Source organism: Sceloporus occidentalis, unplaced genomic scaffold, assembly GCF_023333645.1.
Source record: "Sceloporus occidentalis isolate IW3139 unplaced genomic scaffold, rSceOcc1.0.p SCAF_1, whole genome shotgun sequence".
Lineage (NCBI taxonomy): Eukaryota > Metazoa > Chordata > Lepidosauria > Squamata > Phrynosomatidae > Sceloporus > Sceloporus occidentalis.
Window position 1 is genome coordinate 22425056 of NW_028316981.1, and position 27596 is coordinate 22452651.

Below are 27596 nucleotides of genomic sequence, written 5' to 3' on the forward strand. Positions count from 1 at the left end.
GTAGCAGCCAGTATGGGCAGAAGCCCACAAACAGTTCAGTCCATGTAACAGTCAAAGGGAAGATAGCAACAATTGCACAGAAGAAGAAATAGGCAAAGAAGAGAGAGAAAGAAAATCCTACAAGGAACCTCTTTGCCTCCTGACACCAGTTCCAAGAATGCAACTCGGCTCCAAGTGGGGTGAAATCTCCCCATCTCACAGGTAAGGAACAATGTTCATTTTTCCAGCCATGGAGGGGAAACTTGTAATTGTGGGACATACTAAAGCTCCCGGCTGTTGAGTGGGTAGAACTGAGGATCCATAAATAGAATTACAGACAAATTGAAACAGAGGGCAAATTTAAAAACAAGTGACAAATCATCACAAAGTTCATAAACTCAAGGTTGTTTATTACTAAGATGTTACAGAGATTATGAGTTAACAAAAAATCTGCACTAGTTAGTTGTTCAGTCATTAATGACAATATCATGGTCTTCAACAGTTGGGACTAAAATGTAGATTTTTCTCCCAATCTCAAAACACAAGCCAGTATTATACCCACTATCACAACTGAAGGGCTAAGAGAATGAGAGAGCATCACATTTTGTTTGAGGCTGAGATGGGAACCATAGCCTTCCAGATGGCATTACTGCAGCTCCCATTAGCCTTACCTGCATAGCCAATAGTGGCAAGTGCAGTCTAACGTAAGATGGAAGGCCATATGTCCTTCACCCCTAGTCTAAACCCTCATATTCCACTTTAACTGCCATGGCTATGGAATTCCGAGATTTGTAGTTTACTGGAGCACTAGAGCTCTCCAGTGGAAAATTCCAAATTCCTAAAATGCAGATCCCAGGAACCCACAGCATATTGCCATGGTGGTTAAAATGGTATATGACCGTGAGGTTGTAACCCTCAGCTTCCCAAATGTCACATGTGTGACATGGGATCACAGTTTTGCAATATGAGCAGAAAACCAGAAAATGATATTGCAAAGGGGGAAGCTCTTGGTTTTACACTTGCATCACTGCTTCCTCATTCAATCCCTGCATTTATTCTGCAGTTCCCTTCCCAGTCTCTACCATGTGAACAAGCTTAGAAACACAGAGAGCCATGCTGCTGTAATATAAGAATACCCAAGTGCCATGTGGCCCAAAATCAGCCCCCTTTATCTATTATTTCATAGCATGTGAAGCTTCCATGAGAAAACATACCCCTTCCTTTGAGAAGGACTTCACATTTCCAGTGCGCTAACACTATACTTCGCTTTTGTTGGGTACCTTCAAGTTGTTTCTGACTTATAGCAACTTATAGCAAACCTATCCTGGGGTTTTATTGGCAAGATTTGTCCAGAGGAGGTTTGCCATTGCCTTTCCCTAAGACTGAGAAAGTGTGATTTGCCCAAGATCACCCAGTGGGCTTCATGGCTGAACTGGGAATAGAACCCTGGATTGCAGAGTCTACTACTTTGGCCCAAACTACAATGGTTCAGAAAAGATACCAGTGGAGAAGCACACAAGAAGGATGTGCATTGCCTTGCCTTAAATGCACAAAAAAGTTTTAGTGCTTATGAACACAGTGATTCCCACAGTGATAGGCATGTGTTTCCTTCTCATCATCCACCCCAAATAAAGCTCTCTCTTTATGTAAGGTATGTGTAAGATAGCGACTTCAACAGTAATAAGAACAGGAACAAGGCCTGAATCTTCATTGTTGTTATGTGCCTTCAAGTCATCACCAACTTTCAGCAAGCTCATCATAGCATTTTTTTGCTGCCTTCCTCTGAGGCTGGGAGAGTGCAACTTGCCAAAGGTTACCAAACGAGTTTCCATGACTTCCCAAAGTCCAACATTCAAATAATACTGGCTGTACCGAATCATCATACTCTGTTTTCTTTTCTCTTCCTAGTATTATTATTATGATATATTATTGCTTGACCTCTGTGCTTCTGCGCTACAAATTTTCCCCTGGTTCATCACAACCAACCAAAAATGTATCTATACCACCCAGTTATATGCCACTTTCATTGTCATAGTCTTGTTATTTAGATACTTTTAGTGCTGTCAATCAGGGAAGGCATTAGAGTGTTCTAAGTACATCTTCACATTCCCAGGAGTCCATAGGATGGAACCATGACTATTAAACTGCTATAATTGTTTAGTACTGATACATTCCAGGATTGGGACTATGAACCTTTATCACTGGGGCAAAATTGGGGGTTTAAACAGTGATTATCCCATTGAAAATGCGATATCGCAGTTAAGATTTTCACACGACATTGCTATTAAACAGAAAATAAACAGACAATAAATAGGAATAAATCATTCACAGGGAAATCCCAAAAATGATTTGCTGCTGTTTATTGCCTGATTGTTGAATGTTTATTGTCAGTTTAATTGTGATGTGTGTGAAAATCTTAATTGCGATATCATGTTTTGCACGAGATAATCTCTGTTTAACCCCCTTATTTCCCCCTGATTTTCCCTGTGTGATAAGGCCCTATGAAAGAACAAAGCTGCCCAAAGCAATTTGCCAGCTACAGGGAGGTAAGATGTAGGATTGGCTCCATCTATTTGCTCCATCTACTGTTAAAATAAACCCCTCTCCAATACCCAGTTTTTCACTGAATGTACTTCAAGGCAAGCCCAACACTCAGCTGCTTCGGGCAAAGTAGCAAGCACTGCCCAAAACACATACACTAGTGTAGCATCTAATGTTGGCCATCTTGGCAGCTCTGGAAGTGAAAATAAAATCACAAATTATTTGAAGTTTCCATTTTTGATCTATCTATAACATCCCAAACCAGTAGAGCGGTTGCCTCACCCTGCCTAATGTTAGGACCTGTTGTGTTAAATGGGTAGTGGGTGACCCCATCGCAAGGAAGATATCAAGGGCGCAGTCTAAGCCAGCATCCTACCCCCACATGCAGGAAAGGGAAAATCTTCTCCCCATTGAAATCTGCTGAGGAGAATGTGAAGATGTGCATCTTGTGGTTGACATCATGAAAAGCCACCTGTTCCAACTCATAGTCCAAATAAATCCCAAGTTTCCGGGGTCTCTTTCGTAGAGGCAGAGGAGTCTGTGGGATGGTAAGAGCTTGGTACTGGACAGTTTGGACCCAGTACTTCTCCACAGCCCAGATTCCTTCATCAGGATCAAGGCTGAGCCTCCCTTTCCTCTTTACAGAGTACCGAGCCACACCCACGGCCCAGTACCCATCTTCGCCCACTTCCACTTCCCAGTAATGCCTCCCCGAGCAAAAACCCTCCTTTCCCAACACGCAGCGCTCCGTGTCGAATCTTTGAGGATTGTCAGGGAGACTGTTCCACATGAAGCCTTGTATGACGTTCTTCTGGTCTGCAGACAGAATCAAGTCATGGTTTGCTGTGTCTGGATCCAGTGTTACATTGGCTGCATGATGGAATAGGGATGGGAAAGGAGAGAGAGAGATGGTAGGATGAGTGGGGGGGGGGGAAATAAGTTAGGAAGAAAATTGAGGTGTTATTCATATGGTGCTACAGCTTCTGTCCCTACCAACAGACAAGATGGAGAATTTCCCAACAGTGAGAAGAAAACAAAAGGATAGATTCTCTTCCATTAGTACTGTTTAGAAAATTAATATCGGTCCTCATTTTAGGGGCCCTGGACCTTTTGAATTCATGTTTGGACATGAACTGTAAAGCCTCACTTTTTCTTCCTGGCCTCAACTGTACAACTGAACAAGAAACTGATACCACCAGAGCAGGACTTTGTTCAAATGTCCAGAGATCCATTTGGCAGAATGAGCAGGATGGCCCTCAGTTATAACAGGCTGCATTTTGAAATAATACAGATAACAATTTCAAGAGAACATGTATACACACATGCAGAGTTAATCCAGAGTCTGAGGGTCACAGTAGATGATATGCAAAGGGATCTTGTAAGTAAATATGGCTGTGCAAAAGTTGTAGCATAAGCTTTTGTAGACTTAGGTGTACTTCATCAGATGCATGGAGTGAACTGATGTCCAGGGAGGACCTTTATGATGTATGAAGTTCAAGATATGTTTAGCGCTTTTAAGCCCCCCCCACACACACACCTCTAAAATGTCAGAGAGATGAACAACTCTTCGGCACTGGCAGTTGGAGTTAATCTGACAGAACCCATTAACATAAACATGTGCTGGGGATTGGATGAATTTTTTTTCACAACACCAGTGTCTTATTAAAGAAAAATATCAAGATCCCCACAGTAACAATTGAGACTATTGTAGCCATGGTCAAGGCTAACCTTACTTTTGTGCAGCATGACGCAGCAGCCTCATGAAGTGCCACGAAGGGAAACACACACAATGTCCCTTTTGAATTGTGGGGCCCAGAGCTGGACACAATATTCCAGGTGGGACCAGATCAAGGCAGAATAGAGTGGCACTATTACTTCCCTTGATCTAGACACTATACCTCTATTGATGCAGCCTAAAATCACACTGGCCTTGTTCTGCGCCAAAATAAATTGATAGAACTCAGTATGATATGCACCCTGACTAGATATCATTCCAAAACATGACTATGTGAATAATGGCAGGTTCTTACATTTAAATATTAGACCTCATCCTTAAAAAGATGATGACAATTTTACAAGTGTGTGTCTTCTCCCAACAGAAAAATTGCATCAGGAACTTGAATGTATTAAACATTAATATGAACAAATTATTTACCAGAGAGATTTAATGCTAAAGTTAAAGGTGGTGGATAGGATACTGCTAAATATCTTACCAAGCTAAATTCCAAGTTTCCATAAGATGGAGCCATGGTAATTAAAGTGGAATTAAACTACTATAAATTTGCAGTGTGAAAACTATAGAGTTTCCACCTTATTAAAATGCAATGTCAGAATGCATACCTGAAGTGACAGACAAATTATAATGCTGTCCAAGCATGCAAAAATCAACGTAATAGCTATTTACCTTTCTCTATTGGCACCACCATTTTCCTCCAACCTAAAAGAGACCAGACAATTGGGGAAAGAAAAAAAAGCTCAGGAAAATTACATATGTAATAAAAATCACAATTTGCTCAAGGCTTGACAGTGGCCCCATACAGACAGGCCAAAATAAAGCTGCTTTGAGTCACTTTGGAGGTATGCTGTTTCAGTGATTCATGAGTCCTAAGAGTTTGGAAGCCATGCCAAAGCCACGATCCAGGCCTAAGGACTATAGCGCAGCTTTGGTGCAGCTTCTGGATTCTTGGGACGCATGTATCATTGACATAGCATACCTCCAAAGTGACTCGAAGCAGCTTTATTTTGGCCTGTCAGTATGGGGCCATTGTTTCTTTTTGACATGGTATGGTCACCCCAGGGTTATTTTCTACATCATTTTAAGGCATCCTTTTGTGATCAGATAATAAAACTCACATGTTTATTTTAGAGACCACCTTATTTTGGTGTGGTTTTTCTATGTCATCTGAGAATGCATTGAGTGATAAGGCTTTATTTGTATTGATGGGAAATCAGGCATAAGTACTTGTTCTTTCCCAAAATTACTGAATGTTTTAGTAATAACTGTGATGTAGGGTGTATTATTATTTAAAACATACATCATCTCCAGTTCTTCAAAAACTAATTATACAAGTATCCCCATTACAATAATTCAATTTCTAGGTTCCGAAACACTGTTTTACTTCAATTTGATGAATTCTTCCAATTCTAGCAATGGGGAAAGCAGAGGGTTTAACCACTTGGTGAGAGGTTGGCAGGCCTGTCATTCAAAAATTTAAATTTTTTATAGCTTAAAAAAAATGAACAGGTTTGAAAAGCCCCTGAAACAGAGCATTAGTCATTATCTACTCACAAGAAGGAAGCATAGTTCACGGTCAAGTGTGCATGCTTTGCATGTCAGTAGACCCAGGTTCAGTCTTTGACATATCCAGATAAAGTGGAGCAATGTTTCTGTCTAAAACCTGGAAGACCCAGAAAAGACTAACCTTGATGGACCACTGATTTGACTGGATATAATGCAGCTTTCTTTGTTCCTAGGATCCATATGGTGTTTCAGTCATAGATTTTGCTACAGACCTTTAATAGCAATAGCACTTTACAATTCTATACCACATCACAGTAAATTAAGCACTCTCTAACCAGTTTACAAACCAGTTTACACTGTGTTAACCAATTGCCCCCAACAAACTGCGTACTTATTTTACTGAGCTACAAAAGGATGGAAGGCTGAGTCAACCTGGCGACCTCTGGGACTGAACTCACAACATTGTGGCTGCAGTACTGACATTTAATCACTGTGCCACCAGGGATCCTTTTAATTTGTTGTTGGTTTTTTTAAGATTATAAAACTGATATTGACAATGCAGTCAGCCTTTCTTATACACGGATTTTTTATTCATGGATTCAAGCATACATGGTTTGAAAATGTTTTAAAAAGTATAAATTTCAAATATCAGACCTTGATTTTCCATTTTTTTATAAGGGGCACCATTTTGCTATGTTATTATATTTAATGGGACTTGAGCATACACAGATTTTGTTATCCACGGGGGATCTTTGAACCAAACTCCAGCATAGAACAAGGGTCCACTGTATTCCCTTTCATATGGAAAAGTGACATCCAAAGCACACTTACAAGAAAGTAAAATCGGTGGTATCAACTTCTGAATATTATGTTGACAATTGTGCTGTATGCTTAAAATTATCAAACTCAGTGGTTTAAGACTGACTAACTCTACACTGGACTGTGTTTCATACCTCCCTCCCCCCCCCCCCCCCCCACACACACACACACTCAAAAGAAATAGAGTCACTTACTCAGTTCTGTGATGAGCTTTCCTAGAAACCAAACAACAACAAAAAGAAAATAAAAATTACTGTTATTGCTGTAAACATGTACCCGTGCAAGCTTGTCATCAGACCTTTATGGCTATATGTCATTGATTTTCATAGAATCATAGAGTTCAAGGGACCACACTGGACATTGCGTACAACCCTCCACTCAATGCATCCATTTCACTGAGCTTCATTCATTCTTACTCATCTGCTGTGATAGATCTTGATGACAAGAGATGATAGAAATTATGATTTTTACTATGGTGTTATTAATTTAAGTTTCATTCTTGCTTCTTCTTCTTCTTACCCATCTACAGGTGAGTAAATAGAAGCAAGAATAAAATAATAATGCAATAAGAAAGCAGTACAAATCTTGTACAAGAGCCAGTGTGGTGTTGTGGTTTGAGAGTTTCATTAGGACAATGAGAGACCAGGATTTGAATCCCTGCTTGGTCATTGAAACACACTGGGTGACCTTGGGCAAGTCACTCTCTCAGCCTAGGATGGCAAAGGGAAAAGCCCCTCTGAACAAATTCTCTTAAGATAACTCCAGGATAGGTTCACCTTAGGATCTCCACAAGTCAGAAATGACTTGAAGGTGCACAACACAACAGCATTAACCAAGAGAACATCACTTCTGTCAACACCCATCAGCAACATCAATGACAGCAATAAAAACAATGATGCAATATTTAAAATGATAATAAAATAATGATCAGGAAAAGAATTAGCACTGCCTTATTTTCTTCTTTTATTTTATTTTTTAAATTTTTGGGAGATTTTGTTTTAAATTCAACATGACACTGGCATTTTTGACCCCTTCCCCACAAAGTCCTCAGAGGTTCTGAAACCAGATCTGGAAGGTCTTACAGTCAGCCAGAGCAGGTTTCTGGGGGTATTGAAGGGATGTTCTGTAATGAGAACGAGGGATCTTATGCGTCCTCCCTACTGAGACTGGGAGTCTGCTCTTACACAAGGACAAGTCCTGTGCTGGATACAGCCCTTTAATTTTTCAGACTTTTAGCTACTTTGACTTTTATGAAGATCTTTTAAAAACAAATAAACCCTACTACTGTTTTTGAAAGCAGGCATGTGGTGGCACACCGTTGTTAGCAACCTGCAAGTCTCTTGTCCAAATTATCACAACAGCTTCAAGCCTGATGGGTGGGAGGCTTTCCTCTTTCCTCGGAATCCTGGTTCTTGTAGTTTGATGAGGCATTAAATACTACTCTCTAAACTGGAAATCCCACAAAGTGTTGTTATGACAATGTAAGTGGAATGATACGATAGCACTATAATTGTGCAGCGTCAAAGGGCCCTTAAAGGACACGGAAATCAGAAAGCCAGATATTTTAAAAACTATCTCTTTAACAAGAAATAGATGAGCAAAAAAACCAAAACAAAACCCTATTTTCACCCATATACAAGTCATCTATTGCAGGATAAAAAGCAAAAACGTGCAGAATCTTAATTTTATTGTGGCATAATTTTTTTTCTATTCACTTTATCCAGTATATGAAACTCAAAGTGGCAAATGTATGTATGTACACATGGGGGAGGGGAAAGAGTGAAGCCAGAGAATTGAACTGCAGTCCTTTTTGTATTTCAGGGTTTTTGAATGCCATTCTTTGCAGTTCAGCTCCCACCCTAGTACATGTATATAATCTGCACTTTGAGTTTAATATTTCCATCTGATAAACTGGACAGAGTCCATGACAGCCTGTGCACCATAATAAATTTATTTATTAGTTGTCTTGATTCAACGTTATTTGCTTAAACCAAATAATGAAACTATAAGACTGCTATGTAATTACTCACTGTTTCTGTTAATCAAATAAAGAATAGCAATAACGAGGCCAAAAGATATTAGGAGTGATACACACAGACCAGCTGTCCAAGAGGAAATCATTGTGAAGAGGTTATCTGGGGGGGGAAACAGAAAAATCTCTGATCATAATGATGATGAAGATGACGATAATGATGATGATATTATTATTATTACTATTAGGGTTGAAATTAAAGGGGAAAAACCAAACAAACCGGAATCAAGTTTTTGTGTTTCACTTTTCTTATGATCCAGTACTAGAAACACTGATATATCTAAACTTCAAATGGTTCTACATACTGGGTTTGCTCTACACTTCAGTCACTGTGTGCTGACATATGGTCTTATAGGACTAAGATGTTAATTCGCCCACCTACAGGTGACTGGTGTCCATCTTTAAATGTTTATCTCCTGTTGCAATTGAAATGTATTATTCTTAAAACCAGGGCTGGGGAACCTAAGACCATCTAGATATCATTGAAATCCTGTTCCCATCTGCTTTATGCCCAATGATAAGGAATGGGACTAGTCATTCACTAATGGAAGACTAGACGCCTTCAACCCCTTAAAACCAGGAGTGGGCAACTTGTGCCCTCCAGATGGTGTTGTATTGCAACTCCTATCAGCATTAGCCAGTATAGTTTAAGGGTGAAGCATACTTGTAGTTCCAGTACCAAAACATCTAAAGGGCCATAGGTGGTCCACCCTGTTCTGCTGCATATATTTTTTTGGAGCTGCCTTGTTACTCCATTGTTTTTGAATCATTTTGGAATGATGAAATCACAGTTGGAACAATATTCTCAAGTGGGGAAGAGTGGAGACATGTTTCCTACATTTATTGCATTGTGAAGTCGAAGTTTTTTGTGGGTTTTTCGGGCTATGTGGCCATGTTCTAGAAGAGTTTATTCCTGATATTTTATTGCATTGCATTGCTTTATTTTATTTATTGCATTGTTTTATTTTATTTAATTTAACTTGCCTTCCTCCCAACCTGGGAGCCAAGGTAGTTTGGAAAAATGCTTAAAAGGGAAAGAGATAATAAATAGAAGTGAACAGGGCCTAAATACCCTAAAGGCATCAGATCCCGTTTGATCTTGGAAGTAGGGTCAGCCCTGGTTGGATTAAAAGTGTAAAATAATTGAAAACATAAAGTTAAAAATACCATGCCCTACCCCATAAAAATGACTTGGTGCAAGCAACTGATCATTAAATGACAGCTTGAATGAAACGCTTTTTGCTAACCTAGCCTCCTGTGGAGAAGCCACTGAGAAGACTTTGAGCACACCAGAGGGAAAGGTGCAAAACAGATAAAAATGTAATAAGGGACTTCTCTGTCTTTATTTTGAATTAGGTGTCCCGAGGATTTTGGTGTCAATTCTGGTTATTCAGAATTCATCCATACCATCACATCATAGCCTTAGATATAGACACACACACAGTTTCTTGCAACATTACCTGCCATGTGAATAGTTGATCCCTTTTCCTGGTTGAGGAGGATGTTCCTGACCACACAGGTCAAGGGCTGATTTGAACTCCCTGTTAAGAGAATGCCCTTCTCTACTTCAAACAGCCCATTGTTCTTCTGGGATATTTCCTTAGACAGTGATGGTAGATGCCTCCCACTGGGATCTCTCCACCAGACCTCAGGCTTTGGGTACCAACCCCAGGATCGACAAACCAAGTATATCCCCTTCTCCTGATACCTTTCAATTGAAATCAGAGGACTGGAACCTGATGCTAGATTTCAGACAAAAACAAATGTGTATATTTAAAGTGGCAATAACTTATTCAAAGCCACATGTTAAAATCACCTGTCAACGATAATGGCAACTATTCACTGGAGGTAAGCTAAAGGGACTCGGGATAAAAGGCAATAAAAGACAGCATGGTGTAGTAGTTTGAGCACTGGACTATGACTCTGGAGACCAGGGTTCAAATCCTGTCTCAGCCATACAAACACACTGAGTGAACTTGGGCAAGTCACACTGTCTCATGTGCAGAGGATGGCAATGGCAAAGGCACACCTCCTCTGAAGAAACTTGCCAAGAAAACCCTATGATAGCTTCACCTTAGGGTCATCATAAATCAAGAACATCACATCCCACAATAAAATTACAACTCCATTAGTAACAGAAAACAAATTCTGTGTTACTGGGGGAAATTACATTTCTATAGGGGTTGCGGGGGGGGGGGGATTGGGCTATGTGGCCATGTTCTAGAAGAGTTTATTCCTGATGTTTCACCAGCATCTGTGGCTGGCATCCGAAGGAACAAACTCTTCTAGAACGTGGCCACATAGTCCGAAAAACCCACAAAAAAACCATGGATGCTGGCCATGGAAGCCTTTGACTTCAAAGTTACGTTTCTGTTGCTAATGGAGTTGAAATTTTTTTATTGGCCATTTGTTGTGCTTCATCCCTTGTCCCCAAATGGCCAAGAAGGGGAGTGACCTCTGTCTGCATTGAAATCCCTCCAGACCATCTTAACTGACAACAGAAGTAACATCTGCAACAAAATGTAGGCCTGTCACTCTAATGACATTATTTTTCTTCTCTTACAAGATTTTACAGATCTTTGGCTGATGACAAAGATAGCGAGGCTTCAAAAGCTGGCATGATGTTTTTTGTGCATTTTAGTTGGACAATAAAGGTATCATTCTTTTGTGGAATTTGTTGTATTTTGTCAACACAGCTATTGCCAAAAATGTTTCTCCTGCTTTCACTGTAAGACAAATGAGTGAGTTCTGACTTAAACCCAGAGCTGAAGAACCAAAGAACCAAGGAATGGGGTTTTAAAACAAGCTAAAGAACCAAACAAGATGGTTCCACGCAGAGCATTGATGTGAAGGAGGGATTTGGCAACTGAGACAAGGAAAGGCTGAGGAATGTCGAAGCTAAAGCTGGGTGCTGTTCAGGTGTGTCGAACTATGACCAGGAGGGTGCTTTTTCTCTTGAGTTGCAATGAAGAGGAACTGACAGGACAATGGACTGCTTTGAACAGAATGAACTGCTTTGAACAGCCTGTCTCCTCCCGAAAGAAGAAGTTGAGTAATGGGCTGTAATATTGCAAGACTTCAGCAACCAAAAGCCAGAGAGAAGAAAAGTATAAAGACCCTCGGCTTTCATCCTCACGTTGGTTGACATCTACCGCGCAATGAAGTCACCCCCAGCCTTCGAGAACAACTGATCAATGTTCAGTGGAAGGAAAGTGTGTGAGAGTATTGTATAAATGTGTGAGTGAATGAAAGAGCTCTTGATAATCAATGCTTGTATTACTTTTGTGATTTAATAAATGTTACATGCATAGTGTTTAAAACCAAATTTGGTGTCTCACTGTCTGTGTCAGCTCTGCTCTGAATAAGTCCATAGTAAGAGAAATTTTCATTACACGCTCTCAGGCTAAAACAGGTTGCCCTTACAAACCTGGGCATAACATCACCACCCCTCACCTCCCTGAAGGATTGGAAGTTAACTTACCTAAATAGTCCTGGGGCCTGTTCACATTATATAATTATGGTAATTCCTAGAGCAAATCAAGCCTTACCTCTCCCTAGAAGCCAGAATATCTATACTGAGACTGTCCTGCTTTGGAGATATGCAAAGACATGACTTACTAGAAAATACAATGACGCTTGGTAAGGTAGAAGGCAGTAGGAAAAGAAGAAGAAAGCATTCCAGATGGAGAGACTCGGGACCCTATTGCATGGGGTAAAAAAACTGGCTTACCTTTCCCGAACTGAATTCTAATTCGGGAATTAGCCGGGTCCTATCATATGTAAATCGCTGCCAAAATAGCTTCGCGGAAACAGCCCGAGTCCCCAGAGATGCTTTGGCAGCCATTTTGTGAAGTCAGAAGCTTCCGTTTTCAAAAAAGGGCCACCTGGCCATGGCTTCGACCTGGGCTGGATCTGACCGGGGATTTCGACAGAGATTTACATATGATAGGACCTGGCTGCCTCATGAATTAGAAATCAACTTGGGAAAGATAAGCTGGGTTTTTTATCCCATGTGATAGGGTCTCCAATCAAGGAAGTCACGGCCCTGAGTGTGCAAGACCTGAGCAGGGTTGTTGATACAGTGTGACTTGGAGGTTTCCCATTCAGAGTTTTGCCAGAAGTTGAAGTCAACTTGAGAGCAGTTAACAACAAACTTTCAGATTTTGTGAGACCACATACAGCTGCCAGAATACTTTACTTTCAACCATGCTGGCTGGAATAATGGGAACTGTAGTACAACAACATCTGAGGAATCAAGATTGGGAATCATGGTCTTATGGAAACCTGGCTGTCATCCTTCCCAAACAACAAGATGAGAGACAGTACGGAAGTGCTCTGATAGAATGTGCCTCGAGGAAACCTGTCACACATTCTACTTTGTAGAACAGTCTTAAATGCACAGCCTTAGAATTGGTCAGATAACAAGTACAGGTGTTATTTAAAAGTTAGAAAAAGATTCACTTATCACTTACCAGCCACTTTTATATCCAGTATGGCTTCCTGGTGGAAGCTCCTGTTCTTAACAGAGCAATGGTACTGTCCTTCGTCAAAAAAGCTGACATTAAGAATTCTCAGGCCAATTTTTCCGTCGCTAATGCCATCTGTCAAAATTTCTGTTCTTCCTTGGTATTCAAGCTGCTGCTTTTCCAAATGATCTTTGCCACTGTGATAAAGATGCACATAGGAAGAGTTCTGGGAGCGAAACCATGTTATCTCCATGTTTTCAGCACTTGTTCTGGGGGACAGATGACAGCGTAGCACAATATCCTCACTCAAAGAGGCAGTGACTGGGTGGAGTGGTCCATTCACTGTCAACTGGACTGTGAAATGTACCAAACACAGAACAAGTCAGCGCACACAGCTATTCAGGATATACTTGGGGCTTATTTAGATGAGTGATTCCCAAATCATGAGCCACAGCAACAAACAAAAAAGGGTGCCGTAACAAACTAAACCATTATGTTGAATACATTAGGGATGGCTTTAACATTAGATTGAATGTATGCAAAGGGATCTTGTAGCACCTTTGAGACTGAGGACTTTGTCACATCACCTTCTTGTCCCACCACAATCACACTAGTTTAAGAATGGAAGCATCACAGTTTGACATGATTTCTTATTGCACTTTTCCCCGTGCTAGCACTTGGGCAATCCATGGTTGTGTGATGTGTTTTCTGCACTGCCAAATGCCACATTCAGGAAGAAGGGTAAGGAATGAGCAATTGCAGCTGTCAACCACCTCCTAAAGCTGTGTGAATGTGCACAAAGCAGCAGGCTTTGGGAAGCTGTTGGCAGCCGCAATCACTGCTTCTCCTCCTCCCGAATTGTGGTGCTGGTGTGTGCATATTCACACAGCAACCCCACGCTTTGGGGGGGGGGGGTGACACAAGCAATCGCTGTTGCCAACTGCCTCCTGAAACTGGCTGTTGTGTGAATCCAGCAGCCAGCTTTATGGTGTTGGTGGCTGTGATCGCCATGAAGGGGAAGGGGTAGAAGAACAGAATGACACTTACTTACAAAACATGACTGCCTGAGAAGTGAAATTTCAGCAAAAGAAACCTATCGCATGAAGGCATGGAATAGCAATGAGATTGAGAACCTATTGGTGGGTTTTCCCCATCAATAAAAAAGTGCACTTGCGTAACTAATTGAATGCAAGGTGGCGGCAGGGCGGACACGATGTCATATGATATGTACCCGCCAAAAAAAACTTTTATCCGGTTAAAATTCTGCTTTTATAGCCTCATGTGATAAAGTTCTGAGCAAAAGAAGTTGTAACATAAGCTTTTGTAGACTTCATCTACTTTCTCAGTTGCTTATGCTACACTGTCTTTCACCCAATTAGTCTCATAGATGGTACAAGATCATTTTTTTCATACTGATATTCCAGACTAATATGTCTATGTCTTTGAACTCTCATTAGATGGAATGACAAAGCTGCCTCGGGGAACTGGTCTGGGGAAACATGAAAAGATAACTGAGTTATTCAGTTCATTTTTCTTGTACTTTTACTACAAGGGATGAGAAGAGGCACCTGCAAAATTTTCACCTCAAGGGGTCAAAATAGCCTGGAGGTAATATACACCTTGTCTTGAGTAAGTGGGGGTGCCATGTGCTGCTCTGCATCAGCAAGCAGAAGGTCTTGGGCCACAGAAGGAATACATCTGCCACAATTTCAGTAGAGGAGTGGTTAGCAAATTTGGCTTGCCATCTGAAAGGTCCACAGTTCAAACCATGCTAGAACTATCCAAAAAATAAGCAGATAAGGGACTTTCTGAAAAGACCTATGAAAATTAGATAATCCAAATCTAATCCAAGATTAGATAATCCAAGGCCTAAGGCTTTCCCACTTTCCCACTTTCCCACCCCTGCACTACAAATTAGATCATCATCTTCTTTGAATCTGTACTGACATATCACAAAGACTTTCTTTTTCAGATAGAAATGTTCTATGTTTTATGTGTCTTATCTTCATTAGTCTCTCAGCAGGTTTTTATTACATATTTTATTATCGTATTTTATTATTTAATTTGATTACTGTTAGTAGCTCTGAATGGTGTGCAATATGTTTTATTACATATTCAGTCAATCAATAGTAAATGCATACCTTAGTAAACAACACCTCTGCTAGGGAAGCGCCTTTTTACAAAGTCATTGTATGTCTGACTTTCCCTTTTCCTCCTCATCTTCTGTCTACCTGGAAAGATTTTTTAAGCAGCATTGGCATGGGGAGGATGGTTAAAGGGGGATGGAGAATCACAGGCTGCAGTCACACTGAAGAATTAATGCAGCTTGAAATTGCTTTAACTGTCATGACTCCATCCTATAGAAGCCTGGGTTTTGTAGTTAGTTGAGGCATCAGAGCTCTCTGACGAGAAGGCTAAATGTCTCACAAAACTACAAATTCCAGAATTCCATAGTACTGAGCGTGGGAGTTAAAACAGTGTCAAACTGCATTAATTCTGCAATGCAGATGCAGCCAGAGAGTTTCAGTTTTATATGTCTTTCTAGCCAGTCCTCCTATAATAATAAATGTGTTTGTCTACAGCAGGCAAAGGTAAATAGCAGATGCATCTAGAATCCTTTAATAACCGTGCAAGAACAGCAAAACAGAGATAAAAGGTAAGAAAGAGCAAGTCAGACAGCAAAAAAGCATACATTTTTATAGTTAGTTACCAAAATGGAAATATTTTTTTTTTTAAAAATGAAGAGTGGTAAATCAAAAAATCATCCCTGGATGCATTTTGGAAGAAGCATTCAGGTGGTCTCTAGAGAATTAAATATGTTTTTGTTTACTTATACAAGACCGATCTGAACTGAGTGTCGCATTTCATGTGTGCATATTGTTAATTTTGGATAAAAAGCTTGCTGAAACATTTCCTGATCACCTTATTTCTGCCTCTGGTATTAACATTTCTATTGCAGAAGTAATGCCCAGGAACACATTTACTTCATTATCTGAGGTATGCTCATGTATATATTTATATGAGAAGTTTATGTTTAAGAAATATTAATAAACATTTTTCATCTGGGCCCATTTGCACTACGCAGGCAGAGTGCTCTGGTTTCATTTTAACTGCCACGACATTATTCTACAAAATGCTGGGATTTACTATAACTGTGTAGTGTGAAAGGGCCTTGTCCTTCCTGAAAATACATTTCAGACATAGCTAATACAGAGAGGATTCTTACCAGGGCCCGCATTATTAACAGGTAAAATAACAAAGAAAAGGATGAAAAGGAACAGGTAGGAATTCATTCCTGGGTCCTGAGGGAAAGCAGATGGTTTCATTTTCTTTCTTTTCTTATTCTTATCCCCAGGGAACAAAGCAAACTGTATGGGAAAAAAATAAAAGAAAGAAACATTAGAAAGATCGCCTTTGTTATCCTCTGAGGCTGAGATAGTATGGCTTGTCCAAGGTAATCCAATGAGTTTCCATGCCTGAGTGGGAATTCAAACCCTGATCTTCAGAGTCATAGACCAATGCTCACACCACACCACAGCAGCTCTCTGCTATAAACAAGCCATTTATTCATACCACATGGTCCTCTTCCTCTATCCATAAGGTTTTATGGCTAAAAGTGCTTTCTTTATTTTTATTTTTTTATTTGGGTAGTGGTTCCTTGTGGCTGGTAGCCACAAATGCTGAGCTTATGTTGCTCTTACATAAGTAGAGAAACAAAGATTTTATGGCATAGCTTATTCGTTTAGGCTAGGTTTGTAAATAAACAGGCAGTTGTAGAATATCTTGATTTTTCTCTCCTCACAAATGTTTACTTCCCCAACATCCCAAAAGAAACCCGTATGCCATAGCACTGAAGTGTGTTGTGCTCAGACTTGGTAGAACTTGGATGCACTGAGCTGTGAAATTCATGGGGTGACCTTGTGCTATACCTCCTATTAAATGAATGTGAGGCCATGCTTCAAGCTGCAGTTCTATAGCCACATTGCTGTCTCTGACTATCTAGTATGATATTAGGCCACAAATCTTTCTCGTGAATCCACGAGATTTTAAAGTACTTCAGTTCAGTTGGATACTTGCATTCACTGTATTTAAACAACCCCAGACAAAAAAAAAAGGGAGTGTTGTATGTTACACAGCTGTTAGTGTTGTTAATCTTGGGAAAAGGCAGGATAGAAATAATAATAATAATAATAATAATAATAATAATAATAATAATAATAATAAACCTGTGGGGTAAAGTGAAGCTGAGAAACAGTGATCGGTTCATAACTCCTAATGAATTTCAAGGGGATTGGAACCTTGATCTTCCAAATGCCAGTCCAGTACTCTAACCACTATACACACTGGGTTTTTCTATTTACAATATATGTTTATATGTCACATTATCTTCTGTGGGAGGCCTCTGATCCAGAAAAAGAATCACTGGCAGAGCGGAAAAGGGCGACTTTCCTAGATTCACCCACAGCCCCACAAATCTAGAAGAGGAGTGGATATGAAAACTGCAGAACATAGGAGTAAAAATCCCCTCCATACACACATGCATACACACAAAGACATGCTCACCTTCGCCTTTGGAAGCATTGTGACTGAAAATCTTCTCAATGAATGATCTTGTTCCTTAAAACTGCACCAGACCTCTTGCTCTATAAGCCACTGCAAAATCATCCATTGTAATATTTTCCTTTACCTTAGGGATGAACAGCACTTGTCACCAATTTCTTGGATCTCTTTGAGCTTCCATTTCCTTAAAACAAAAACCAGTTCAGAGTGTTTCTCCTCTTTTTCATTAATCTCTGGTTATAGGGCTTTTTTCCATGGCTGTACTTGATCAATCAATGTATAGAAGCACGACGTTCAGAAAGTTCCTGCAACTTTGAGTTGTCAGTCACTTCTCTATTAAGTTGGTCTTTATGGAAACCTTCAGTAGAAAGTAAAACTTTCTACCTCTTTTGGTCTTATCAATGGCCAACACATGGAATGACGAAAGAGGGAAGGAGGCCAGGTTTTAAGTCAACGTCAAATGCAGCTAATCGCCAGCCGTCAGTTTACTCCGTGAACTTTTAGAGATAATTATCTCAGTTTGTGTTGGAGGCTTGAACAGTTGTTGAAATGCCTTTTTTACTCAAATAAAGTACTTCTCTGTTAACTCTGCACATATATACGTGCATTGCCACAGAAACTGAGGCATCCTCTATATACCAAATCAGACTATTTGTCTATCTGGCCGCAAGTCCCATGTTCAGGCAGTGCTTGGAAAAATTGCATTTTGGAAGTTACAACAACACATATATTCCAGCCAGGTTGGCGAGAGATTATGAAAATGGCAGTCCATGTAAGATCAGACCAAAGGCCTGTCTTGTTGTGTATGCCTTCAAGTCATTTCTGACTTAGGGCAACCCTAAGGCATACCACCACAAATTATGCAGTTGAGTTTCCAGCATTGGGGGAAATCATAGGGCTCAGCACACTCAAGTGCAATGGATGAGCATCACCCTGAGAAAACCATCTTCATGGTATCTCCCCTGCCTATCATCAGCTGTTCTGGGGCTGAGAGTATGAGACTCAAGAAAGGTAACCCAGTGAGTTTCATGGCCTATCAGGAAATCAAACCCTGATATCCACAACCATAGTCCAACATTCAAACCACTACATCATGCTGGCTCTCAAAAGCCCATCTAATCCAACATTAAGTTTATGTACCTCTTTCTGGAAGGCCAGTATAGAATAGTAATTTGAGTGTTGGATTATGACTCTGAAGATCAGAGTTGAATTAAAATGAACTTCAACAGGGAGCAATGTAAGATACTGCACTTAGGTATAAAAAATGAAATGCATAGATATAAGATGGGGGACACCTGACTTACATGTGAAAGGGATCTAGGAGTCCTAGCAGACCACAAGTTGAACATGAGTCAACAGTGATGTAGCAGCTAAAAAGGCCAAAACAATTTTAGGCTGCATCAATAGAAGTATAGTGTCTAGATCAAGGGAAGTAATAGTGCCCCTGTATTCTGCTCTGGTCAGGCCCCACCTGGAATATTGTGTCCAGTTCTGGGCACCACAATTTAAAAAGGATGTTGAGAAATTGGAGCGTGTCCAAAGGAGGGCAACCAAAATGATGAAGGACCTGGAAACCATACCTTATAAGGAAAGACTTGGGGAACTGGGTGTGTTTAGATAATAATAATAATAATAATAATAATAATAATAATAATAAATTATTGTTGTTATTGTTGTTGTTATTATTATTATTATTATTATTATTATTATTATTTCCTGCCTCTCCCTGCAGATGGTTAAGAGGAGATATGATGGCCCTCTTTAAGTATTTGAAGGGGTGTCACATTGAGGATGGAGCAAGCTTGTTTTTTGCTGCTCCAGAGAATAGGATCCATAACAACAGATGCAAGCTACAGGAAAAGAAATTCCACCTCAACATTAGGAGGAACTTCTTGACAGTAAGGACTGTTTGACAGTGAAACACACTTCCTTAGAAAGTGGTGGAGTCTCTTTCTTTGGAGGTCTTTAAACAGAGGTTGGATGGCCATCTGTCATGGATGCTTTGATTGAGAGTTTCTGCATGGCAGAATGGGGTTGGACTGGATGGCCCTTGAGGTCTCTTCCAACTCGATGATTCTATTCTATTCTATCTTTCCTACTAGATTCAGAAATGATAGAAACCACTCACCAATGAGGAAACTTCAATGGACTATCATGCTGTAGATATCTAGACAGAGTGCGGCATATAGCATAATGTGGAAAAAAACTGGCCTGCAGTCTGAAAACTTTATCCAGGAAGGAGAACAACAAATTCATTGAAACTTGGTATTCTTTTATTGCCTTTACTAACAACATTTCCCCATTTAAACCACCATTGCATATGGCCAAGTTTTGGCTCTGTTCTTTTTGAACAATATAGCTGGAATGTTCAGTTAAATAACCATCTGAGATAATCACACAATTCATTTAAGCAAAACCATTGAGATTTTATTACTTAGGTGTAGCAATTAAGTTGTTATTAGTATCATGGATGTCTTTTCTGGAAAACTTAAACATAAAAAAACTAAGACAAATATAACTATTTTATCTTTAATAATGTTTTCCACCAATACATGACAAATCCAGTAAAATATGCTACTCAAATTAACTTCAAAATTCAAAGAAAAAGGAAAAAAGAAAATATCTCCTCCAGCAACAACTTCAACTTGATTCTCTTCCTATAGTGTATGCATCAATACAGTTGAGTTATGCCATCCCCATTTATTGTAGACATAGGTGTTTTTTGAAATGATCTACACCATCCAAGTCTTTGCTATAATCTATAAGGCACACTGTGGTTTTCTTCTGAAATTTTTTTATTCATTTCATTAGCTAACATATATTTGCAATATGATTTCAAGTGCCTCTTCCTTTTCCGAATCCAGCTTGGATGTTTCAGGCTCTCTATATGGTAAAAATCTTCCTTGTAAAATACTGAGCACTGTTTTACTTATGCAGAATATGTTACTCTTAAAAGTGCCACATAACTTCTTCTTTCTTTTTATACTGAAAAATAGTAACACAACTGAAACTTGATACCAGTGTAAACTTGCCATTCAGGACTAAGTCAATTGCAATGCTGGCAGCACCAAAGGAGTGCCATAAAGCCGCAGCGCCAGTGGCTAGGGCATCCTTTCCAGGGCGCAAAAAGAAGCTGCTTTTTGCAGCTCCTTTTTGGGCCATGGAAAAGCCAAATCAGGGCCAGGGCATGCGGTTGCTGCAGCCCCGATCTGGCGAAGACGGAGGCAGCTGCAGGCCGCCCCTTCACAGGGTGAGTGAAACAGTTGCCCCCACATAGAAGAAAGGCCGAACTATTTCCCTATTAAAAGAGGTATTGATTACCATGGCCTTATTCTTCATGTAAAAAGTTACCTTCCCCCTTTCATAATCCAGAAATACCCCAATCTTTCTAGAGTGGTTGGGACGTCGACAGGAATGAGTTCCCCTTCGCCAAAGCCACCAGAGACCCTTCTGCCAAATCCCTTCCTCAGCAGTCAGACTGAGATACCTCTTCCTCTCCACAGACTCCCTGGCCACCCCGACAGCCCATTCCTTCTGGTTTGCATACTCCACTTCCCAGTAATATTTCCCTGCACTAAATCTTGGAAAACCCAGCAAACACCGAGTACTGTTGAATCTCTCTGGATTGTCAGGCACATCTTGGGGTTTAGGTACCCATGTCACAGTCTTCCTGTCTGGAGATACAAGGAGATTTGGATGTGCAGTTTGAGGATCAAAGCTCACATTGACTGTAAAGAAGAAAAGGAGAACTCATCAGAGCATTAAAGACAGAAGCATATATGTAGGAATAGAATTTGACAGTGTCATTGACAGCCATCTTTTTTTTTTCTCCACCTGGACAATTAAGAAATGCAAAATGGAGTCTTGTCCAATTCTTGCCACTCTCAATGTGTTAAAGTTAGCAAGCAACCCACTTTGGGTTGTACTTCCTTGATTATATACATTACAGGTTGAGTATCCAGTTTCCAAAATGCCTGGGAGCAGAAGCATTCCTATTTTGTTATTATTTTGTTTTGGAATACCTATATTTGCACATACATAATGAGACATAATGAGGTTGCTGGAGACTGAGGATCTGTGAAACAGTAAAAGGCATAGCTTTGCACCATTTCACAGATCCTTCAGTCTTTCTCCAGCCATGTCTCTTTCCAGCCTTGCAAATACAGTATAGATATGTACTACACCACTTGTGTTGTAGGTCAAAAAGATTTGGATTTTGGAGTACTTTGGTTTTCAGAATCCCAGATAAGTTTCTTCAGAGAGGGTTTGCCATTACCATTCTTTGAGGCTGAGAGAGTGTGACTTGACCAAGGTCACCCAGTAGGTTTACATGGCCAATCCAAAATTTGAACCCTGGTGTCCAAAGTCATAATCCAATGCTCTAACCACTATACAATATTGTCTAAGATATTGAAGGTGGTAGTGGGGGATATGTGAGGATGTAAAAAACTCCCTTTTGAATTAGGTTCTATGGGGCTGCAATGCTCTCCAGATTATAATACCACTTAGATCTGAATTATATTATTTTCCCCCCTCTGGGATACACTGAAATTTAGAGTCCACGTCATCCATGTGTGGTTGAAAAACCACTGATAAGGCATGACATTGTTTTAAAGAGAGGCTGCCTCAGAAGGATAGGCAGAGAGGTCTCTCCCATTGCTGAGATTAGCTGCTGTTTGGTTTTTGGCACATGGCCACATGCCAGCAGCATTCTCCTTTTGTGGTTTTCTCACTCAGTGCTGGAAAAGAGAGACTAGCCCCCTCTATCGACTGGACTATGAGTGATTGCTTCTAGTTCAGAACTGTGTTCTGGTAGCACAGTTCTGCCAATTGTTTGGTTTTCTGTTTCCATTCTATTTATTATGCCATGTCTATTAGACTGCAAGGAATTACACTCGACTCTCTACATTTGTAGCTTTGACTTTTGCGGATTTGATTATTTGCAGATTCAATTAATATGTTCTCTCTAGGAATCTCTAGGCCTTCCAGAGAAATTCTACTGGAAGATGTCCATGGAGTTGCACTGGAGGGCCTAAACATTCCTAGGAAAACACTTGTCTAAGCATGTGTAACTCTCCCAACATGATTCTGTGGTCAAATTCTGGCAAATGTTGACTATAGAGTTCTGCTAGAGATTCCTTGAGAAGTGTTCTCTCAGGTAAAAAAAAAAAAAGGTACTGTTTATTTATTTGTGGTTTTTCCACTTTCATGGGAAACCTCTGCTCCTAACTCCAGTGAATGTGGAGGGCCCACTGTACAGTCTTCAGCTAGGAGATTTTCACATGGGGATGGGATAGGGATGGGATCACTCCCCTATCCTTATCCCATCCGTGACCTGAGTGAAAGTGATTACGCAAATCACTTTCACATGAAAGTGGGCTGAAAAACGTTTTCAGCCATCATTGTAATAATGGGTTCTTCCATTATTACAAAAGATTGGAAATGACATCTCAAAGTGTTTTCAGCTGATGTCTGAAAGCGTTTTTAGTTGACGGCTGAAAGCACTTTTTTCATTTCATTTTCATTTCATTCACTTTTCAGCCAGCTTTCATGTGAAAATGATTCACATAATCACTTTCACTTACACTTCCCTTCCGAATCAAGATCAAGACATTTGTGAAAGTCCTTCCCACAATCGGGTGAGAAGGATGGAACACAGACGGGACAATGACGCTCCGTCCCTAATGTGATAATCTTGTTAGACTTGTTGGCAGAAAGTTGGCAGATAAAGAAAGTGAATAGATACCTAGTCCTCTGCACAAATAACAATGTCTTCTTTCCCCACTTGTCAGTCATCCCATATTGGTTAAAATGGGACTGCTACATCTTCATAAACCTGCTGTTCTTTCTCTTACTCTTGCTGGGACCCAAACATGGATGGAGCATTGAACAATTTGTTGTTGTGTACCTTCAAGTCGTTTCTGACTTATGACAACCCTATCACAGGGCTTTCTTGGCAAGTTTGGGGGTTTACCAATGCCATCCTCTGAGGCTGAGAGACTGTGACTTGCCCAGGGTCACCCAGTGGGTATCATGGCCAAGCGGGGATTCAAATGCTGGTCTCCAGAGTCATAGTCCAGTGCTCAAACCATATACCATGTTGGCGCTCTCAGAAAGCAAAAAATGTCTAGTAACAACTACTTTAAGTGCACTGGGAATTCCTTGTGTTAGTACTCATTTTAATTAGATGGATTTTAGATGCACATTTATCTTGTTGTATCAAGTCCCCTTTCAACAGTGCCCACCCTCCAAAACCACAATCGTTTAACCCATCCTTTACTTTTGTATTTCTTTTTTCGTATTGAAGCCTTTCTGCCACCTTCCAATTCACCAAGAAAGCACAGTGATAGCCACAGAATGCAACACAGTCCTGTAGAAAGACAGAGGAAAGACATTAGCAATGACTTTTGAAAATACGTCATGAAATTTATGTGCATGCTTTCACATTAGTCGTGTAAGGTAGGCCATGATTACCCTTACTTTACAGATGCTGTGCTAAATAATAGCAATTTGCTCATTGCTGGCTCAAGAGAACAGTAAGGTTAGATGTATGCTGTGGCCTCATAACCAGCAAAGAGACCATTGCACCCAACAGTAGGTGATCCCTATTTTGTATGGGTCACCCAAGATGTCCAGACATGGTGTAAGAATACTCGCACTTCTCAGCATGTGCAAGATAAGGCAATCCACTAACACTGTTCTGATGGACAGCATCACCAACCCTGAACTCATTCTGACACTGGACTTTCCCAAAGAGAGTCAGTGTGGTGTAGTGGTTTGAGCATTGAACTATGAATCTAGAGACTAGAGTTTGAATCCTCACTTTGAAATCCATTGGGTGACCTTGGACATGTCATGCTCTCCTAGCATCACAGGAAAGCAATGGCAGAACTCCCTCTAAACAAATCTCGCCAACAAAATTCTGTGAGAGGGTTGCCTTAGGATCACCATAAATCAGAAATGATGTGAAGGAACACAATAATAAAGGACACAATAGGTGTTGACATGCCTAAATCACTGTCTAGTTGTGGCCACATCCTCGCATCCAGATCCAGTTCATGAGCCCATTTTGGTTAATTGTTGGCCCACTACATGTTCAGCTACAACTTCCATCATCCCTGACCACCACTGCTTGCTAGTCCTGATGTGAGCTGGAGCTGAAGAACATCTAGAGGACTCAGCACTGTATTAGTCCCTAATCTATATCAGCCCTTCATTATGAAGCCAACAATTCCTGGGAGAAAATAACTACAGTAGTCTTGATTTTAAAATTATTATTATTCATTTACCTTTGAACCTCTGGAGGACACCTGTTTTCATTGCAGCCAGAAAGTCTTCTTCCTTGTAGCAGAAAACAGAGAAGTTAAAAGAAATAAAGGAATTTCTAATGTTTAGGTTAAATCTCTTTTCTTGTTATTTGAATCCACCAATTCGTGTTCTAGTCTCTGGAGCTGCAAAAAACAATCTAGCTCCATCTTCCATATGACTTCATTTCAGATATTAAAAGATGGCTATTATGTCACTGTCTTTTCTTCTCCCGACTAAGCATAACTAACTCCCTCAGTTGTTCTTCATAAGGCTAGGTTTCCAGACCATTGATAATCTTTGTCCCTCCTCTCTGGACATTTTCCAGCTTGTCGGTACCCTTCTTGAACTGTGGCGCCCAGAACTGGACACTGTTCAGGTGAAGTCTGATCAAAGCAAAATAGAGTGGAACTTGTACTTCTCATAATCTGGACACTAGAGATTCTATCACATGAAACTAGTAAAGCACAATTACAATAGCGTCTTTGGCAGGTACTTATCACATTGCTGCTGCTTTGCATTTCAATTGTTGGTGGAGTACATTTTTTCATTGATGGGAGCAAGATGCTCTCCACCACTGAAAAGCAAAGCAGCAAGAGTGTGATAAGTACCTGTCAAAAGATTATTATGCTACTGTAATTGCACTTTACTAGCCTTGTGTGATGAATTCTTATACTATTGATACAGCCTAGAACTGCATTGTCTTTTTTGGCTGTGGCACCACACTTTCAACTCACATTTAGTTTATGATCTACCAAGACCCACAGATCCTTTTCACATGTACTGCTTTCTTTTTAAACACACACACACACACATGTACTGCTTCCAAGCCAGGTGTCACCCATCCTATATTTGTGCATTTCATTCCTTATATTTATCCCAGTTGAAATTCATTTTGTTAGGTTTTGCCCAGGTCTCCATTCTGTCAAGATCATTCTGAATTCTGATCCTATCCTTTGGAGTATCAGTTCTTCTGCCACTCCCAACCTGGTGTTGTCTCCAAACCTGATAAGTATGATTTCTATTCCATCATCTAACTCATTTATAAATATACTGAACACCTGGCTCAGGTCAGAAGGGGGGGCAGAGAGAGAGAGAGAGAGAGAAAATTGTATAGAGTTTTCTCTTTGTGCATGTTTCCAGTTGTTAATCCCAGTTCCTCTGAAGCAGTAGTTCCTGAACTTTGGTCCTCCAGATCATTTGGACTTCAGTTCCCAGAATTCCTGATGGTTGATCAAACTGGTTGTGGCTTCTGGGAGTTGTTGTCCAAAACACCTGGAAGGCCAAAATTTGGGAATCACTGCTCTGAAGTTTAGATCAATAGATAAATGAACACACCTATGGCCAGTTCTTCAGGGGTTATAACTGAGGGTTGTGTTTTGCCCATCACTGAAAAATCTTTCATCTAGAGAGCAAGACATGCATTTTCTGTCACAGACAGTGATGGAAGAGACCTGACGGAGCTGGAGCTGTGAGAAGAATTTGGGTAACCAATGTCATGAAGGGGAAGGAGCCTTAATCAATCTTGCACAATGTTTTTCCATAAACATTGACAATGCTGGGTTAGATGGACCGATGATCTTAACAGTACAAGCAAGCTTCTTATCCTGTTTTGGAAAGTGAAAGTCAAAGTTGCTCAAACAGCTGGTCAATTTTTGCCTTTCAGCAGAATTTTCCCCCCAGAGAAAAATACGATCCTGTACAAGAAAGCTTCAAGCTGGTTTTAATTTCATGAGCTATTGTCAGGCAACGAATAAGCCTGAAAACAAATCATGTCAGAATAAGGTCTTACCTTATTTTCCTGAAAAATATCCTGTTCTAATAATGTCAGCAGAGCTCCAAAATGCTGAGATGTCTCTTTTGCCAGTTTCAGTGCAAAGAGGAAGGTTCTTCAAATGCTTTTTTTTTCTGACAAGAATAAACCTTTGAATTTCCTCTTTTCCTAGATTGCAAAGCAAACTGGACGACCTGTTCTTAGCATTTTTCAGATGGCTCAAGATAATGTAGGTGGCTCTCCTGTGCATTTCTATCAGCACAACAATCAGTCGCAGTAAAAATAGAGCAATTATCAGTTAGGTTGTTAACAAATAACTACGTTTTCAAACTCTTCTAGAACATGGCCATATAGCCTGAAAATCCCACAAAAAACTATGGATGTTGGCCATGAAAGCCTTCGACTCTACATTTTCTTTACTCCCCAAATCTGTTTCCTGCAATAAAGTAGACGTCACTGGCCTCTTCCAGATTGATCCAAGGAAGCATGAAGTCTCACAATTCAACTTCTTGGGTTTTGCCTCAACATCCATATTTTGGATTTGCTGTGAAGAGGTCACACTGGGCCTCACCACTCCAGGCCACATGAGGAATCCAGGATTTTAGTCTGTTGAGCCAATAGAGGTCTCTGGATGAGACCTCTCAATGTTGTTGTTCTGTACCTGCAAGTTGTTTCTGATTTATTTTGACCCCCAAGGTGTACCTACTACAGAGTTGTCTTGGCCAGCTTAGTTTAGAGGGAGTTTGCCTCTGAGACTGAGAGAGTGTGACTTGCCCAAGATCACCTGGTGGATTTCCTTGGTTAAGCGGGGATTTGAACCCTGGTTTCAGAATCCTATTCCAACACACAAACCACACACTGGCTTTCCAGACTTATATA

At 40.3% G+C, this 27596-nt stretch overlaps 2 protein-coding genes and 1 pseudogene across 3 annotated transcripts; all 3 read right to left on the bottom strand.

Annotated features, from left to right (window-relative positions):
• Positions 1–372: 372 nt before the first annotated feature.
• Positions 373–18023, bottom strand: LOC149321140 (butyrophilin subfamily 1 member A1-like). 2 transcript variants are annotated; one of them, XM_089515958.1, is made up of 8 exons: positions 17766–18023; positions 16305–16446; positions 13085–13432; positions 10073–10354; positions 8611–8715; positions 6775–6795; positions 4925–4957; positions 373–3390 (listed from the first exon to the last, which is right to left on the bottom strand). In XM_089515958.1, exons 2-8 carry the CDS (start codon positions 16402–16404, stop codon positions 2867–2869), a joined length of 1413 nt encoding a protein of 470 aa, XP_089372084.1. In that variant the 5' UTR covers positions 16405–16446; positions 17766–18023; the 3' UTR covers positions 373–2866. The 2 variants fall into 2 exon arrangements, with proteins under 2 accessions (XP_089372084.1, XP_089372075.1); XM_089515949.1 differs by having other exon boundaries at positions 17642–18023.
• A 436-nt stretch (positions 18024–18459) lies between these two features.
• On the bottom strand, positions 18460–18608 carry LOC149321141 (U1 spliceosomal RNA; annotated as a pseudogene).
• Positions 18609–20188: 1580 nt separating this feature from the next.
• Positions 20189–27459, bottom strand: LOC149321142 (vespryn-like). Its single transcript, XM_089516260.1, has 4 exons — positions 27424–27459; positions 24928–24979; positions 23919–24008; positions 20189–21366 (listed from the first exon to the last, which is right to left on the bottom strand). Exons 2-4 carry the CDS (start codon positions 24956–24958, stop codon positions 20882–20884), a joined length of 606 nt encoding a protein of 201 aa, XP_089372386.1. The 5' UTR covers positions 24959–24979; positions 27424–27459; the 3' UTR covers positions 20189–20881.
• Between the last annotated feature and the right edge of the window lie 137 nt (positions 27460–27596).